Source organism: Muntiacus reevesi, chromosome 14 (assembly GCF_963930625.1).
Source record: "Muntiacus reevesi chromosome 14, mMunRee1.1, whole genome shotgun sequence".
Classification (NCBI taxonomy): domain Eukaryota; kingdom Metazoa; phylum Chordata; class Mammalia; order Artiodactyla; family Cervidae; genus Muntiacus; species Muntiacus reevesi.
The window spans coordinates 31,106,222-31,121,288 of record NC_089262.1 but is presented as its reverse complement, the minus strand read 5'-3'; the positions used below and the strand labels follow the sequence as shown (position 1 = coordinate 31,121,288).

The window sequence follows — 15,067 nt, the reverse complement described above, 5'->3', positions numbered from 1 at the left end:
AATGCATAACATATCTCTTATGTTTAAATATCTTAGCTCCAAAAACAAAGATTCCATAGAAATAAGACAACCTCTTTTGTTAATCTCTATAAAAGGACTTTTAAACACCCAAATAGTTAAATAGTTAAACACCAACTCATTCATAAATAAATAAATCCAAAGGTATGAATTAGTTTTTTTTTTTTTTTTTTTTTTTAGAGGTAAGGTTAATAAAAAAAGTCTAGATAACCTCTTAGTACCTTTAATAACAATACTCTGGGTAACCAACTTTTTAGCTCTAAACTTTAGCAGAAGGCAACAGAAAAGGGGGTGAAAATAGGGACACCTAAGATGCTGAACTTATTGTGAGCAAGTCTAATTTCTGCTGGGAGTAGCATGAATTCTGCCTATTTGAAAAAATTATTTCCAAAATGTATTCTGAAATCTCCAAATATACTCTTAGCAGCATGGATAGCACTACCATGCTTTGTCATACTCAGAACTTTAGTTTTAAATTACATTCTGACATTTGATAGTAGACTTGATAATAAACTCTCTAATGGAGCAAAATTGTGACATTTTGAAAATTTATTCTCAAGGGTACTTGAAGAAGATAAAAAATGCAGAACTGTAAAAAATTAATAAACAGAAACCGCAATTAAACAGAGTTGAGAAACCAAAAGGGGGAGATCTTTGGTCCTAAGAGGATAGTATTACCCAACAGGAGGAAGAAAGACTCCTCTTCTTTCCTGACACGGATTCAGCCAATGAAAAGCCATGGACTCATGGGGTACTATGGACCTTCCAACTTCGTTTTCCCTCTATAGAAGGACTCTCCTTCCCTTGTTGTATGAGGACTTATATAGGGCTTGCCATAGTTGCAGACCCTGCATTATCATTCCCTGCTAATTCTGAATAAACCCATTTTCACTGGAGAAATATCTGACACTCTATTCATTTCAGGTCAACAAACCCACAAACAGTGTAAAGCTGTCAGTTCAGTTCAGTTCAGTCAATCAGTCGTGTCCAGTTCTTTGGGACCCCCCATGGACTGCAGCCAGCCATGATTTCCTGTCCATCACCAACTCCCGGAACTTACTCAAACTCATGTCCATTGAGTTGGTGATGCCATCCAACCATCTCATCCACTATCATCCCCTTCTCCTCCTGCCTTCAATCTTTCCCAGCATGAAGGTCTTTTTCAATGAGTCAGTGGCCAAAGTATTGGAGTTTCAGCTTCAGCATCAGTCCTTCCAGTGAATATTCAGGACTGATTTCCTTTAGGATGGACTGGTTCTATCTCTTTGCAGTCCAAGGGACTCTCAAGGATCATCTCCACCACCACAGTTCAAAAGCATCAATTTTTAGGCACTCAGCTTTCTTTACAGTCCAACTCTCACATCCATACATGACTACTGGAAAAACCATAGCTTTGACTAGACAGACCTTTGTTGACAAAGTAATATCTCTGCTTTTTAATATGCTGTCTAGGTTGGTCATAGCTTTTCTTCCAAGGAACAAGTGTCTTTTAATTTCTTGGCTGCAGTCACATCTGCAGTGATTTTGGAGCCCCCCCCAAAACAGTTTCTGTTTCCATTGTAGAACTGTATTTGAGCAAAACGACCTTTAGAACTTAGTGTACAATGCTTCCTTCTTTACCCCATTTCCACCTTGGGTTTTTTTTTTTTTTTTTAGTAAATCATTTCTCTTTTCTTCTCAACTTTTAAAGAAAATTGAAATTGGATGTTCGCTTTGGGCTTGTTCAGAAGCCTCTGGCTTTCAGTTCTGAAAATGTGTTCTTTTGAAAAACACTAAATTTTTTAATATAAATATAAATAAACCCACTGGGAACTTCCCTCCATAAAACCACTTATCCCACCTTCCCTGAGCTGTAAGGGCAGTGTGCCCTGCACTGTGGTCCCATCAGGGTCTATAAGCACTGAGATCTCCTCACAGTGATGCCTTGCGGTTGGAAGGCAGTAATTAGGCCTCTGGTGGTGAACCCTTCTGTGCATTTTAAAAGCTCAGGCAGCAGCCCTGCCCTTGCTGGAAGAAGGAGACAGATACAACCACTCTTTGAAGCAACAACAGCTTTATTATTCCTCCAAATGCACAGTATTCAACTATACAATTTTAAATTCACAAGCAAACTTCAGAAACTTAGAAGACTGCTAGAGATTGGTTTCAGGGAATGGCTCCAATACATAGATATTCCTGGTCATTAGGCTGAGGTGAAGAAAGGGAGGGAAGGTCATGGTCTTGGGTTTGAGGCCTGGGTAGACAATGCCAGGCTCCCTTGAGCCTCTGTGGAAATTGTCTTTCCCAGTTAAATAGTATTTTTAAGGTTTCCATTAGTCCTCCAGACCTCTGTTTTGCTTTTTAAAGGGAAAAAGTATGTATGCTTAATTAAATGCTTTGTGCTTTATTGTTCATATGATAAAAACATTTTTGTGTATTTTGTCTTTAGTTAAGTCCCATTTTGTGGAATATAATGATCTTCAGCAGACCATAATAAATGTTATTAAAGTTTTCAAATTTATTTGTTTAATATAAGCAAACTTAATTTTGAAAGATCAGACCCATCTCTGATCTCCATGAAGAAGATTATAGCCTTTAAAAATGCAATCATGACACAATAACAAGCAAACCTAGGTAGACCTGTGTCACTGCACAGCTGACCACTTACAAAGCCGAAACCAGAAACTAAAGTCACGTTTGCTTCATGTACACAGCACTAAGTCGATCCTGTCATGCTCCCAGTATCATACATTTCAACAGTTGAGCATTTCCCTTTTGTCATTATATATTCTACCACTTCATAGTCCATAGTGGTTAAGGATACAGAAAGAACTTAAGCTAAAAAATAGTCTCTACATAAACTACCCATGTATGCTATATGTTATAAAGATACAAGTTTACTGAGATGTCGGGAGCTTGTTTCTGGCCTTTTATAATTGCATAGCACAAAAGAATAACAGTTACATATATACTCTAGTCTCTAATGGATGCTGTTGATTTTTTTTCCTTATTCTTGTGGGCAACTGGTTATGTTCTCATTTTGGTAAGAAGGTCTCCCTCTTCATAAACTCAGCTCTACCGCTCCAGCAAACAGAAGATCTGCTCTACGCTCCTTATGGTTATTCTCTCTGTGCCTCCCCTACTCTCGTCCCTGTTGTTATTCTAATCATGCCCAGTAGATCTGGGCATGAGGTTGCCCACACGGAGGGATCCCACATGGTCAGGTACATGCGCTTTGGGACAGCCGTGCTCTCAGCTACGGCTGCCTCTCCACTTCATCTGAGCAGACAGCTTCCTTTCACATGACTGACGCTGTTGAAAGCCTGAATCTACTGATAGATAAATGGACTGGTACTATCGTTTACAATTCCTAAGTGAAAATGAGAAACTGGTAGACAGGGGTAGCAATCACTCTGTCAGTCACCTGATGCTTGCTTTCCTTTTGCAGCGGGAGTTTTGGGCCGCTCCTGTGGAAGGTGGACTTCCTTCTCTTTTTCCGGTTCCGGAGGGGGAGGGGGAGGAGGAGGCGGGGACGTCTTCTCAGTCAGGGAAACTTCTTCTTTTCTCCCAGCTTCCTTTTCTTCTAATTTCTTTTTCACTTCAAGCAGGATGATAAGAATGGATCTTTATTAGCAACTCCAGACACCTAGTATTTCAGGTGAACTAAGGTAATCCTAACTTAATATAAAATTGCTCTCATTACTCTCTGAATTAAGGCTAAATTCATGTTTTAAATTATCCAGTCCTTAAAGCCGACATTTGAAGTCATCTCTGTCTGGTTAGAAATACCATTACCCCTGCCTCTGATGGAGATGGTGATGGTGATGATGATGATGATGATGATGATGATGATGATGATGATGATGTGTGTGTGTGTGTGTGTGTGTGTGAGTGTGTGTGTGTGTGTATCTATAGCAGGTAGAAGATTTGATGAGAGGATGCCAACTATAAAACTAACAATCTAGAATTAGCTAATATACTGGGAGAGGAAAGTAAAGAATTACGTCAAATTTTCTAGTGGATAAACGAGGTGAAAAAAGCCTAAAGAGAAGATGAAGAGCAATGTGACAGAAGAGGTGGGGATCGGGAGGACATAGAAAAGAAATGCATGCGGCACCAACTTCTGGGGTAAATACATATAAAGCATTTAGAATGGTGCTCAGTACTCAAATAAGGCTTAACAGAATTCATCCATTCATGCACTAGCTAGTTATTCAATCTCAGTTGTGCCCTGAAGGAAAGGAAGCCTTACAACAATAAGATAAAACTATGCCAATACTGTGGGCTTCCCAGGTGGCACTGGTGGTAAAGAACCCATCTGCCAATGTAGGAGACATAAAAGACACAGGTTCAGTCCCTGGGTAGGGAAGCTCCCCTGGAGGAGGGCATGGCAACCCAGTCAGTATTCTTGCCAGGAGAATCCCACGGACAGAGGAGCCTGGTAAGCTATGGTCCATAGGTTCTCAAAGAGTTGGAAACAACTGGAGGGACTGAGCATGCATGCGTGCCAATACCATCAAAAGGTAAAACTATAGCAGTATTGTAAATAATAATAATAGTAATACAAACAATGCTGGGCACAGTTGTGGCTGCCAGAGATACGAAAGTAAAACAAAAGAGAAAAATCACTGCCTTGTGAAGCTTGCAAACCATAACATGATGAATAAAGTAAGTCACGTAAGAAGCTGGAAGGTGGTAAGTGCTCTAGAGAAAATGCATAGAGCAGAGGGAAGGGAGTCAGGAGTGCTGTGGGGCAGCTTCTACAGTTTGTTTAAATGGCGTGCTTTGCAGGATAGACCCACTAAGAAGGTGGCAATTGAGCAAAGACTTGAAGAGACTGAGGGAGTGTGTGTTCCAGGCAGAGGAAACTGCTCTGGGGTCCTGAGGGGGTGTTTCTGGATTGTCTAGGGTCCTATAATTGTTAGGGCCCTTTGCCCTTCTGGATTCAGGCTTACCTTACCCAATGTGCCCTTCCCACCCTCCCTGACTTCCCAGTGCTCCACCCTGGAAACGGCCACAACTTTACCCCTGTACCAATGGCAGTGAATACCTGCACCCTTGTATGGCTATTTCTCCCATTGCCCTCAGATCATTCTTTTCAACTTGGCAAGATAAGGAGGATTTGTTTTATTGGATTTTTTTTCAAACTGGTAATTAATATCTTTTCTGATTATGAAAGTAATATACAATTATTGCCTTTAAAATTTCAACAGTGTAGATAAATAAGCTGAAAGAGAAATTTCTTGCTAATTCTCTTCATCCTCCTTCTTCCCCCCTCATCAAAGATTGTATTATTGTTAAAGAGAAAACCATAAGCCCAAAATGGCATCACTTGTGCTAAATAAATAAAGTCCATGATACCAAACCTGTGCTACCTGACTCAGCTGCAGTTTCTACCTTCCTCAGAAGTATAATTTTAATCAATCAGTTTGGAATTTTCTGGTTGGCACCAATGAGATGATCTGTCATGTGGGTCCTCTCTATATCACCTCCCTTCTTTATCAAAGAAAAGGAGTCAATCTGCATGGCAAAGACCCCTGCAGTTCCCTTCCCCCCAAAGATGTCCTGATCCAAAATAACCATTTTTTCCCCCTTTTGCTAAAGACTTCCCTGTTCCACCCTCGTGTCTATGAAAACTTCTACTTTTTACTTCCCTTCAGAGTGTCTTCTAGTTGTTAGATGGGACACTGTTTGGTCAGGAATAGTTGAATAAAGCCAGTTAGAGCTTCAGATTTACTGGGTTGAATTTTGTTTTTTTATTAGCATATACTGTCACTATTTTCTGTGCACATATATTTAATAATTGTTGCTGTTGTTTTAATCCCTTAGTCATGTCTGACTCTGTCACGACCCCATGGACTGTAGGCCGCCAGGCTCCTCTGTCCATGGGATTTGTCAAGCAGTAATACTGGAGGGGGTTGCCTCCAGGGAATCTTCCCAACCCAGGGAGAGAACATGTCTCCTGCATAGAGAGATTCTATACCACTGAGCTACCTGGCAAGCTCAAATTTAATAATAGATATACTTTTAAAAACAAAAAAGGGACAATTTAAATATAACCTGATTTTTCCCACTTAACAGTATATTATGATTATTTTAAAACAGCAGACTATTCATAGAAGTACCATCTCCTTTTTTGTTTTTAACTTAATCAGGATGTTTAGTACAGAGCACTGGACTAGGTGAATGTTTATTATTTTAATGACAAAATATTTGTTAAAAATAATTAATGGATTGGAACGTAAATCTTAGATAAGTGGCAGTGGAGATGGTTCACATGATAAGTGACCGGGATAGAAAATCTTAGGAGAATGCTGGAGTGAGTCTGATAGCTGGCACAAACACTGATTCAAATCTTAGATGTTTGAAGCTATAGTTCAGTTCAGTTCAGTTCAGTCGCTCAGTCATGTCTGACTCTTTGCAACCCCATGGACTGCAGCATGCCAGGCCTCACTGTCCATCACCAACTCCTGGAGCCTACTCAAACTCATGATGAGTTTGATGCCATCCAACCATCTCATCCTCTGTTATCCCCTTCTCCTCTCGCCTTCATTTTTCTCAGGATCAGGGTCTTTTCAAATGAGTCAGTTCTTCACATAAGGTGGCCAAAGGACTGGAATTTCAGCTTCAGCATCAGTCCTTCCAATGAATATTCAGGACCGATTTCCTTTAAGACAGACTGGTTCTATCTCTTTGCAGTCCAAGGGACTCTCAAGAGTCTTCTCCAAAACCACAGTTCAAAAGCATCAATTCTTTGGTGCTCAGTTTTCTTTATAGTTCAACTTTCACATCTATACATGACTACTGGAAAAACCATAGCCTTGACTAGATGAACCTTTGTTGGCAAAGTAATGCCTCTGCTTCTTAATATGCTGTCTAGGTTGGTCATAACTTTTCTTTCAAGGAGTAAGCGTCTTTTAATTTCATGGCTGCAGTCACTATCTGCAGTGATTTTGGAGCCCCCCAAAATAAAGTCTGTCCCCCCCAAAATAAAAACTGTTTCCACTGTTTCCCCATCTATTTGCCATGAAGTGATGGGGCCAGATGCCATGATCTTAGTTTTCTGAATGTTGAGCTTTAAGCCAAATTTTTCACTCTCCTCTTTCACTTTCATCAAAAGTCCCTTTAGTTTTTCTTTGCTTTCTGCCATAAGGGTGGTGTCACCTGCATATCTGAGGTTATTGACATTTCTTCTGGCAATCTTGATTCCACTTTGTGCTTCATCCAGCCCAGCGTTTAGCATGATGTACTCTGCATATAAGTTAAATAAGCACGGTGACAATATACACCCTTGACGTACTCCTTTCTGTGTTTGGAACCAGTGTGTTGTTCCAGGTCCAGTTCTAACTGTTGCTTCCTGACCTGCATACAGATTTCTCAAGAGGCAGGTCAGGTGGTCTGATAATCCCATCTCTTGAAGAATTTTCCACAGTTTATTGTGATCCACCCAGTCAAAGGCTTTGGCATAGTCAATAAAGCAGAAATAAATGTTTTTCTGGAACTCTCTTACTTTTTCCATGTTCCAGCAGATGTTGGCAATTTGATCTCTGGTTCCTCTGCCTTTTCTAAAACCAGTTTGAACATCTGTAAGTTCACGGTTTACGTACTGTTGAAGCCTGGCTTGGGGAATTTTGAGCATTACTTTACTAGCATGTGAGACGAGCGCAATTGTGCAGTAGTTTGAAAATTCTTTGGCATTGCCTTTCTTAGGGACTGGAATGAAAACTGACCTTTTCCAGTCCTGTGGTCACTGCTGAGTTTTCCAAATTTGCTGGCATATTGAGAGCAGCACTTTCACAGCATCATCTTTTAAGATTTGAAATAGTTCATCTGGAATTGCATCACCTCCACTAGCTTTGTTCTTAGTGATGCTTTCTAAGACCCATTGACTTTGCATTCCAGAATGTCTGGCTCTAGGTGAGTGATCACACCATCGTGATTATCTGGGTCATAAAGATTTTTTTTTATATAGTTCTTCTGTGTATTCTTGCCACCTCTTCTTAATATCTTCTGCTTCTATTAGGTTCATACCATTTCTGTCCTTTATTGAGCCCATCTTTGCATAAAATGTCCCCTTGGTATCTCTAATTTTCTTGAAGAGATCTCTAGTCTTTCCCATTCTGTTGTTCTCCTCTATTTCTTTGCACTGATCACTGAGGAAGGCTTTCTTATCTCTTCTTGCTATTCTTTGGAACTCTGCATTCAAATGGGTATATCTTTCCTTTTCTCCTTTGCTTTTCGCTTCTTTTCTCAGCTATTTGTAAGGCCTCCTCAGATAGCCATTTTGCTTCTTTGCATTTCTTTTTCTTGGGGATGGTCTTGCTACCTGTCTCCTGTACAATGTCATGAACCTCTGTCCATAGTTCATCAGTCACTCTATCAGATCTAATCCCTTGAATCTATTTCTCACTTCCACTGTATAATTGTAAGGGATTTGATTTAGGTCATACCTGAATGGTCTAGTGGTTTTCCCTACTTTTTACAATTTAAGTCTGAATTTTGCAATAAGGAGTTCATGATCGGAGCCACAGTCAGGTCCCGGTCTTGTTTTTGCTGACTGTATAGAGCTTCTCCATCTTTGGCTGCAAAGACTATAGCAATCTGATTTTGGCATTGACCATCTGGTGATGTCCATGTGTAGAGTTTTCTCTTGTGTTGCTGGAAGACAGTGTTTGCTCTGACCAGTGTGCTCTCTTGGCAAAACTCTGTTAGCCTCTGCCCTGCTTCATTCTGTATGCTAAGGCCAAAGTTGCCTGTTACTCCAGATGTTTTTTGAGTTCCTACTTTAGCATTCCAGTCCCCTATAATGAAAAGGACATCTTTTTGGGTATTAGTTCTAGAAGGTCTTGTAGGTCTTCATAGAATCGATGAACTTCAGCTTCTTCAGCATTACTGGTCGGGGCAGAGACTTGGATTACTGTGATATTAAATGGTTTGCTTTGGAAACGAACAGAGATCATTCTGTCATTTTTGAGATGGCATCCAAGTACTGCATTTCTGAATCTTTTTTGACTATGATGGCTACTCCATTTCTTCTAAGGGATTCTTGCCCACAGTAGTAGATATAATGGTCATCTGATTTAAATTCACCCATTCCAGTCCATTTTAGTTCATTGATTGCTAAAATGTCAACATTCACTCTTGCCATCTCCTGTTTGACCACTTCCAATTTCCCTTGATTCATGGATATAACATTCCTGGTTCCTATGCAGTATTGCTTTTTATAGCATCAAACCTTGTTTTCATCACCAGTCACATCCACAACTGGGTGTTGTTTTTGCGTTGGCTTCGTCTCTTTATTCTTTCTGGAGTTATTTCTCCAGTGATCTCCAGTAGCATATTGGGCATGTACTGACCTGGGGAGTTCATCTTTCAGTGTCCTATGTTTTTGCTTTTTCATACTGTTCATCGGGTTCTCTAGGCAAGGATACTGAAGTGGTTTGCCATTCCCTTCTCTGTGGACCACTTTTTGTCAGAACTCTCCACCATGACCCATTCGTCTTGGGTGGCCCTACATGGCATGGCTCATAGTTTCACTGAGTTAGACAAGACCGTGGTCCATGTGATCAATTGGTTAGTTTTCTGTTATTGTGGTTTTCAGTCCGTCTGCCTTCTGATGGAGAAGGATGTGAGGCTTATGGAAGCTTCCTCATGGGAGAGACTGAGGGGGAAACTGGGTCTTGTTGATGGGTGGGGCCATGCTAAGTAAATCATTAATCCAATTTTCTGTTGTTGGGTGGAGATGTGTTCCCTTCCTGCTATTTACCTGGGGCCAAACTATGGTGGAGGTCATGCAGATAATGGTGACCTCCTTTAAAAGATTCCATGCATGTACTGCTACACTCATTGCCCCCAACCCAGCATCAGGCCACCACTGACCCACGTCTCTGCTGGAGACTCCTGGACACTCCCAGGCAAGTCTGGGTCAGACTTGTTGAAGCTACAACCTATATTCAATTTGTTTTTGCTTTTCAATCTCAACTCTAGAGGTTACCTTCCTCCTCTCAGCCTAGTTTCTGACTGTCAAAATAACATGTTAAGCCTTTTATATAATATATTTACTTTGTATGAAAGTTTCACATGGATGTTTTGGGGGAGTGGACATTTAGATGTGGAAGCTTGTCTTTCTAAGTGTGAACTCCTGGGGTTTCCAAGGTGATTGTGGCTTACACTTATGCACTATTTTGGTGTCAGTTCACTGATAAATCATGGAAGTTAGGTCACAAATCTGGGGATGAGAGAAAGCATTCTACCAAGGCAGTTTTAGAACCTTTGTGATAGTTAATTTTGACCACTTTTTATTATACCAAGAAATTACAGTTGTCAGTGTAGTCAGGGACGACTGATAAACAAAAGGGTAACATTTCATTTCTTCCGAAGCTCATCAAAACCACACATTACATTTTTGCTACATAAACTCAAAATTATAAAAGAACTGTAATTACCTTTATTTTCTTTTTTCATTATTTCAGTCATAAACATTTCTTTTACTTTTTGGCACAATGACTGTTTATCTACTTCAGCATTGATTTTTATCAAAATGTTTTCTGGCTCTGTAAACCACTGCTCCAATGAAGGCCAGTTGTCAAGGAAGCCTACAATTCTGCAAAACCCAAATATTATATGAATATAATATCATGAATTACATGAATATCACATACTGAATATGTGAATATCACATATTGAATATATCATATATATCACATATGAATATCATATACTGATTGAAATGTTGAAGTAACATTAAGCATGATTTATCTGATGTACATGATGGAAAAACCAGTTGCCAACATATCTGAAAAAAGCAACTTTAAGAAGTCTACAGGCAATGAAATACATCCACTTTAAAGAAGACATCAGTTAATGCCAACTAGCCATATGTTTTGAGGTATAGGAGAGAGTAAGAGAAGATTTAGAAATTCTACTATTTCAGGAAAACTTTGACGTGGGTTTAGTTTTCTAAATGAAGTTCTAAGGAACCATCACCTGTACTCATAGTAGACTGAGTACCCTTCTGCTGGCAGCTATAGCCTGAGCCACATAGGTTATCTACTTTTTCATAGATAGAGAAATTCAAGTGACCCTTGAGTGTGGTGGTGGTGGTTTAGTCAGTCACTAGGTCATGTATGACTCTTGTGACCCAGTGGACTGTAGCCTGCCAGACTCCTCTGTCCATGGAATTTGCTTTACTCAAACATATTCTTGGAATGAGTTTTGTCCTCTGAGAGTAGATAGGCTTCATGAATCAAATTCCTCTTTGTTGCCTCAACTCATGTTTTCAGAGTTCTCAAGTTTTCAAAGCATTGTTTAATTTTGTTTAATTTTTCTTTTCCAATGAGCAAACTGCATACAACCAAAAGAATGCTTGTTAAGCATAATTTCATTTTAGTTTTAGAACTATACTCTATAATCTGATGCCTAGATCTTTCAAATTCCAAGATCTTTATTGGCATTTGTTGAAAGAGAGCTGAATTAGGATTCTCTCTAATGAACTTGTAAGTTCATGTAGTCATAAAGGGGAAAGTTGCTTGATTTAATTTTTTTTCTCTGTGACTATGATGACTTAAACTCTGAATATAAAAGCTAGCAGAGAAATATTTCACTCAATATCAAAGCTACTTAGTTTTGTTTTACCTATAAAACAATGAATGCTAGGAAATACATTTTCCCCCTAGATCTGATGATTCTAAAGTGACTAGTTGCCAGTTTGTTCACAGGGCAAGAAACAAGAACACAATGAGTTTTAAACTAACCTGTGCTGTATTTGATCTCGTAAATTCTGGTCCTCATCTGTACCTTTGTTTTTAGCCGCAACACGCTGATTGATATCTTCATGAGGAGCGTCACTTGAAAATCCTTCAGCTATGATATTGAAATCACTTAATTAGACAATCTGCTACACCAATCAAAGTTGCAGTATCACTGCCAAAATATACTGATACAAAAAAGCCAAATGAATATGGTCCTCTTCTTTGGTTCAATATTAATTAAAATGTTTAACAAAATACTGAAAAAGTAAAGTATAGTTTGGGGGTCAGAATTCAAATTTCCCTTAGAAATTAGGAGGAGGTAAAATACAACATTAAAGAGGAGCTCTAGTTTCAAGGTAGGGCATCTTGGGATTGACCATGAAGAGAAGGTACTGAAAAATGATGGTTTGTGATAAATAACAAACAAGGAAACAATTAGAAAATCAACACCATGATGTAAAAATTAAGAATGAAATAACAGCATAACCATAAAGTCAAATATGCAAGTTATTTGTCAATATTATATTAGAACACAGTAATCTATCTTTATAGACTTTATGGTTTTTCCCGATAGAAGAGACAGAAAGGAACATACCACAGGAAACTGAAGTCAAAACCAATTCCAGCTCCTCTGATTGAGTCCTAGCCAGGATTAAGGAATAATGTCCAGAATACTTATGAATTTAGGATAAATGGAAAATCATGAAGAGGGAAAGAAAGCCTTAAACTAGATTAAAAGGAATTAGATTACTCAGTTAATGCAAGAGAACACTGAAGAGGAAATCAATAGTGCTCAAAAAGATGAAGGCCCCGCATAGGATACAGCAATCAATTGCTATCCATCTATATTCATGATAGAAAAAGAGGAAATTAGTTCAGAAAACAGAATATGCTTTTAGGTTATTCAGAAAACTCAAAGACGCTGATGACAATGAGTGATGGAAGAAGACTGTGGGAACTATCATGAACCATCCCATGGTCACTAGCTCATTTTTGTCAAGGACTTCAGAACATTATCAGCATTCTTCTCTTCCCAAACTGCACCCAGGCTTTGGCCCCTTCCTCTTCTCTCCACTTCACTAACATGGCCACATCTTGGAATTTTTGATCACCTTTAAGGGCTCCACCTTTGGAATGGCCCCATCTCTACAATAGTAATGATCTATATCCTTATCATTTGTCCTGCCAGCACTCCTCTGTAGTTGATGAATCTCTATGACCCACCCCCCTAAATTTGTACATCGTTTTCTCCAAATTGACAAGCATTATCCTGACTTGACTATTATTTTAGCAAACCTGAGTTGCACGGTTGAACATTTCAGCTTCTCTCCCTCATCTGACAACTTCAGTTTATATCCTTCTGCTGCATCAGCCTTAGATGATATCCATCTCTCTTTTTGACCTATAACCTCACTGACTCTCTGGCTCAAAAGTCAGCTGAGCTCTTTCATATAAGTGTACCCTTTCCTAAAACAGGGTGGGAGGGAGAGAGAGACAGAGATAAGAAAGAGAGACAGAGAGGGAGAGAGAAAAGGAATACTAAAACAATAATGATAAAAATATTCTGCTTCTACAGTTCTTTCCTTTTGTTCAGAGGCAAGTTTCTTGAGAGGTATCTTTACTCACACTGTCCATCTCCTCACCCCCATTCACTTTCCGTTCGGTAGCAATCCATCCTTCCCTGTCCCCCTACTCCATTGAAACAACTCCCCTTCTGGCTATCAAAGACATCAATTCAATGGAAATGTTTCAGTCTTTGTCTTACTTGATTTACAGGTAAAATTTAGCACACAGTTCTTAAATGTTTTTATACATACAGTCAGCCCTCCATATCAGTGGAGTCAACCAACCACAGATTGAAAATATTTGGGAAAATAATCCCAGAAAGGTCCCCAAAGCAAAACTTGATTCTTCCAGGTGCTGGCAAGTATTTATATAGCAGTCACATTGTATTAGGTATCAATAAGTAATCTAGAGATGATTTAAAGTATACAGGAGGATGTGCACAGGTTATAGGCAAATATCATATCATTTTATATAAGGGACTTGTGAATCCTTGGATTTTGGTTGCTCATTGTATCTGTTTGTGACCCCATGGACTGTAGCCTGCCATACTCCTCTGTCCATGGGAATTCTCCAGGCAGAAATACTGAAGTGGGTTGCCATGCCCTCCTCTTGGTATCCAAAGGGGTTCTGGAATTAATCCCCTGTGAATACTAAGGGAAGACTATATTACATTATTTTATATCCACAACAAAACTTGTAAAGTAGGGTTGTGATTCTAAAATTGGCCCAAAATGGCATAGTTTATAAATGAAAGAAAAAGCACTTGATCCCAGTTATCTCACTCCAAGTTCTGAATTTCTTTTTAAATTTTCAAACTGCTTATTGGACCATACCTTCCAAGAAGAATGCATATATGAATATACAGTTCAGTGGCTTCCCAAACTGAAAATAGCATAAATAGCACCAATATCAAGAAATAAACATTATCAACCCTTATCATATCTTGAAAGCAAGTTGGATTGCTTTGAGTTGTGGGCCCTGTTCTGCCAATAAACAACCATGGATTGGCAATATTCTTCACCAATCCTCAGATATCCTTCAACAAGAATAGGAAGTTAGCTGAACAATCATCACTACTGTCAGTATAGTCCCTACTTCCTTGTATGGAGAGAAGTAAATTCTCCCTTTTGGAATTTAATGGACAGCATTCAGTGTAAAGTACTGTGCTCAAGAGCTGAAGTAGTATCTAATGGTTTTGTCCTTTTATTTAAATACAGTGAAAGGAAGATCTCAAAATTATACAAACTCAAAATAAGGAAGAGTCAAGTGCTCATGCTTTAAATGTCCACCTATAAATATAGGAGGAAATGATTCCCTAAGTCTCTCTTAGCCACAAATGTCATTATATTAGTTGTAACAGCAAACATATTGTACATATACAATGTACAATAACATCATCTAATTCTTTAATTAATGAGGGAATCAACAAGATATTACAACTAGTTCAAATGAAAATCTGAATAAGAGACATATTCACAGACAGGAATGATAAAATAGATGATAATAGATGAAAAAACTATTTCATCTATTTCAACTATGAAAAAACTGGTTACTATGTATATAGAACAATGTCATACTTGAAATTATCTTTTTTAGCATACAGAAATTATCTTAATTGAATAAAATTCATCTGTATGTCCATAGACAAGAATCATTTGAATTACTATCAATTTTCTACAATTTATGGTTATAGAAGAGATGAGTTAAGCCAATGAAAGGTATAGAATCCTTTGAAACCAAATACTCCAAGGGGT

At 38.8% G+C, this 15,067-nt stretch overlaps 1 protein-coding gene across 1 annotated transcript in view; it reads right to left on the bottom strand.

The window, feature by feature from the left end:
- Positions 1-2,085: 2,085 nt before the first annotated feature.
- Positions 2,086-15,067, bottom strand: part of SPEF2 (sperm flagellar 2) — a 90,753-nt gene continuing 77,771 nt past the window's right edge. The window contains exons 16-18 of the mRNA XM_065905418.1: positions 11,751-11,859; positions 10,443-10,600; positions 2,086-3,595 (exon numbers count right to left, since the gene is read on the bottom strand). Coding sequence (XP_065761490.1) covers positions 3,414-3,595; positions 10,443-10,600; positions 11,751-11,859 — 449 coding nt within the window. The 3' untranslated portion in view covers positions 2,086-3,413. The remainder of the gene's footprint in view (positions 3,596-10,442; positions 10,601-11,750; positions 11,860-15,067) is intronic.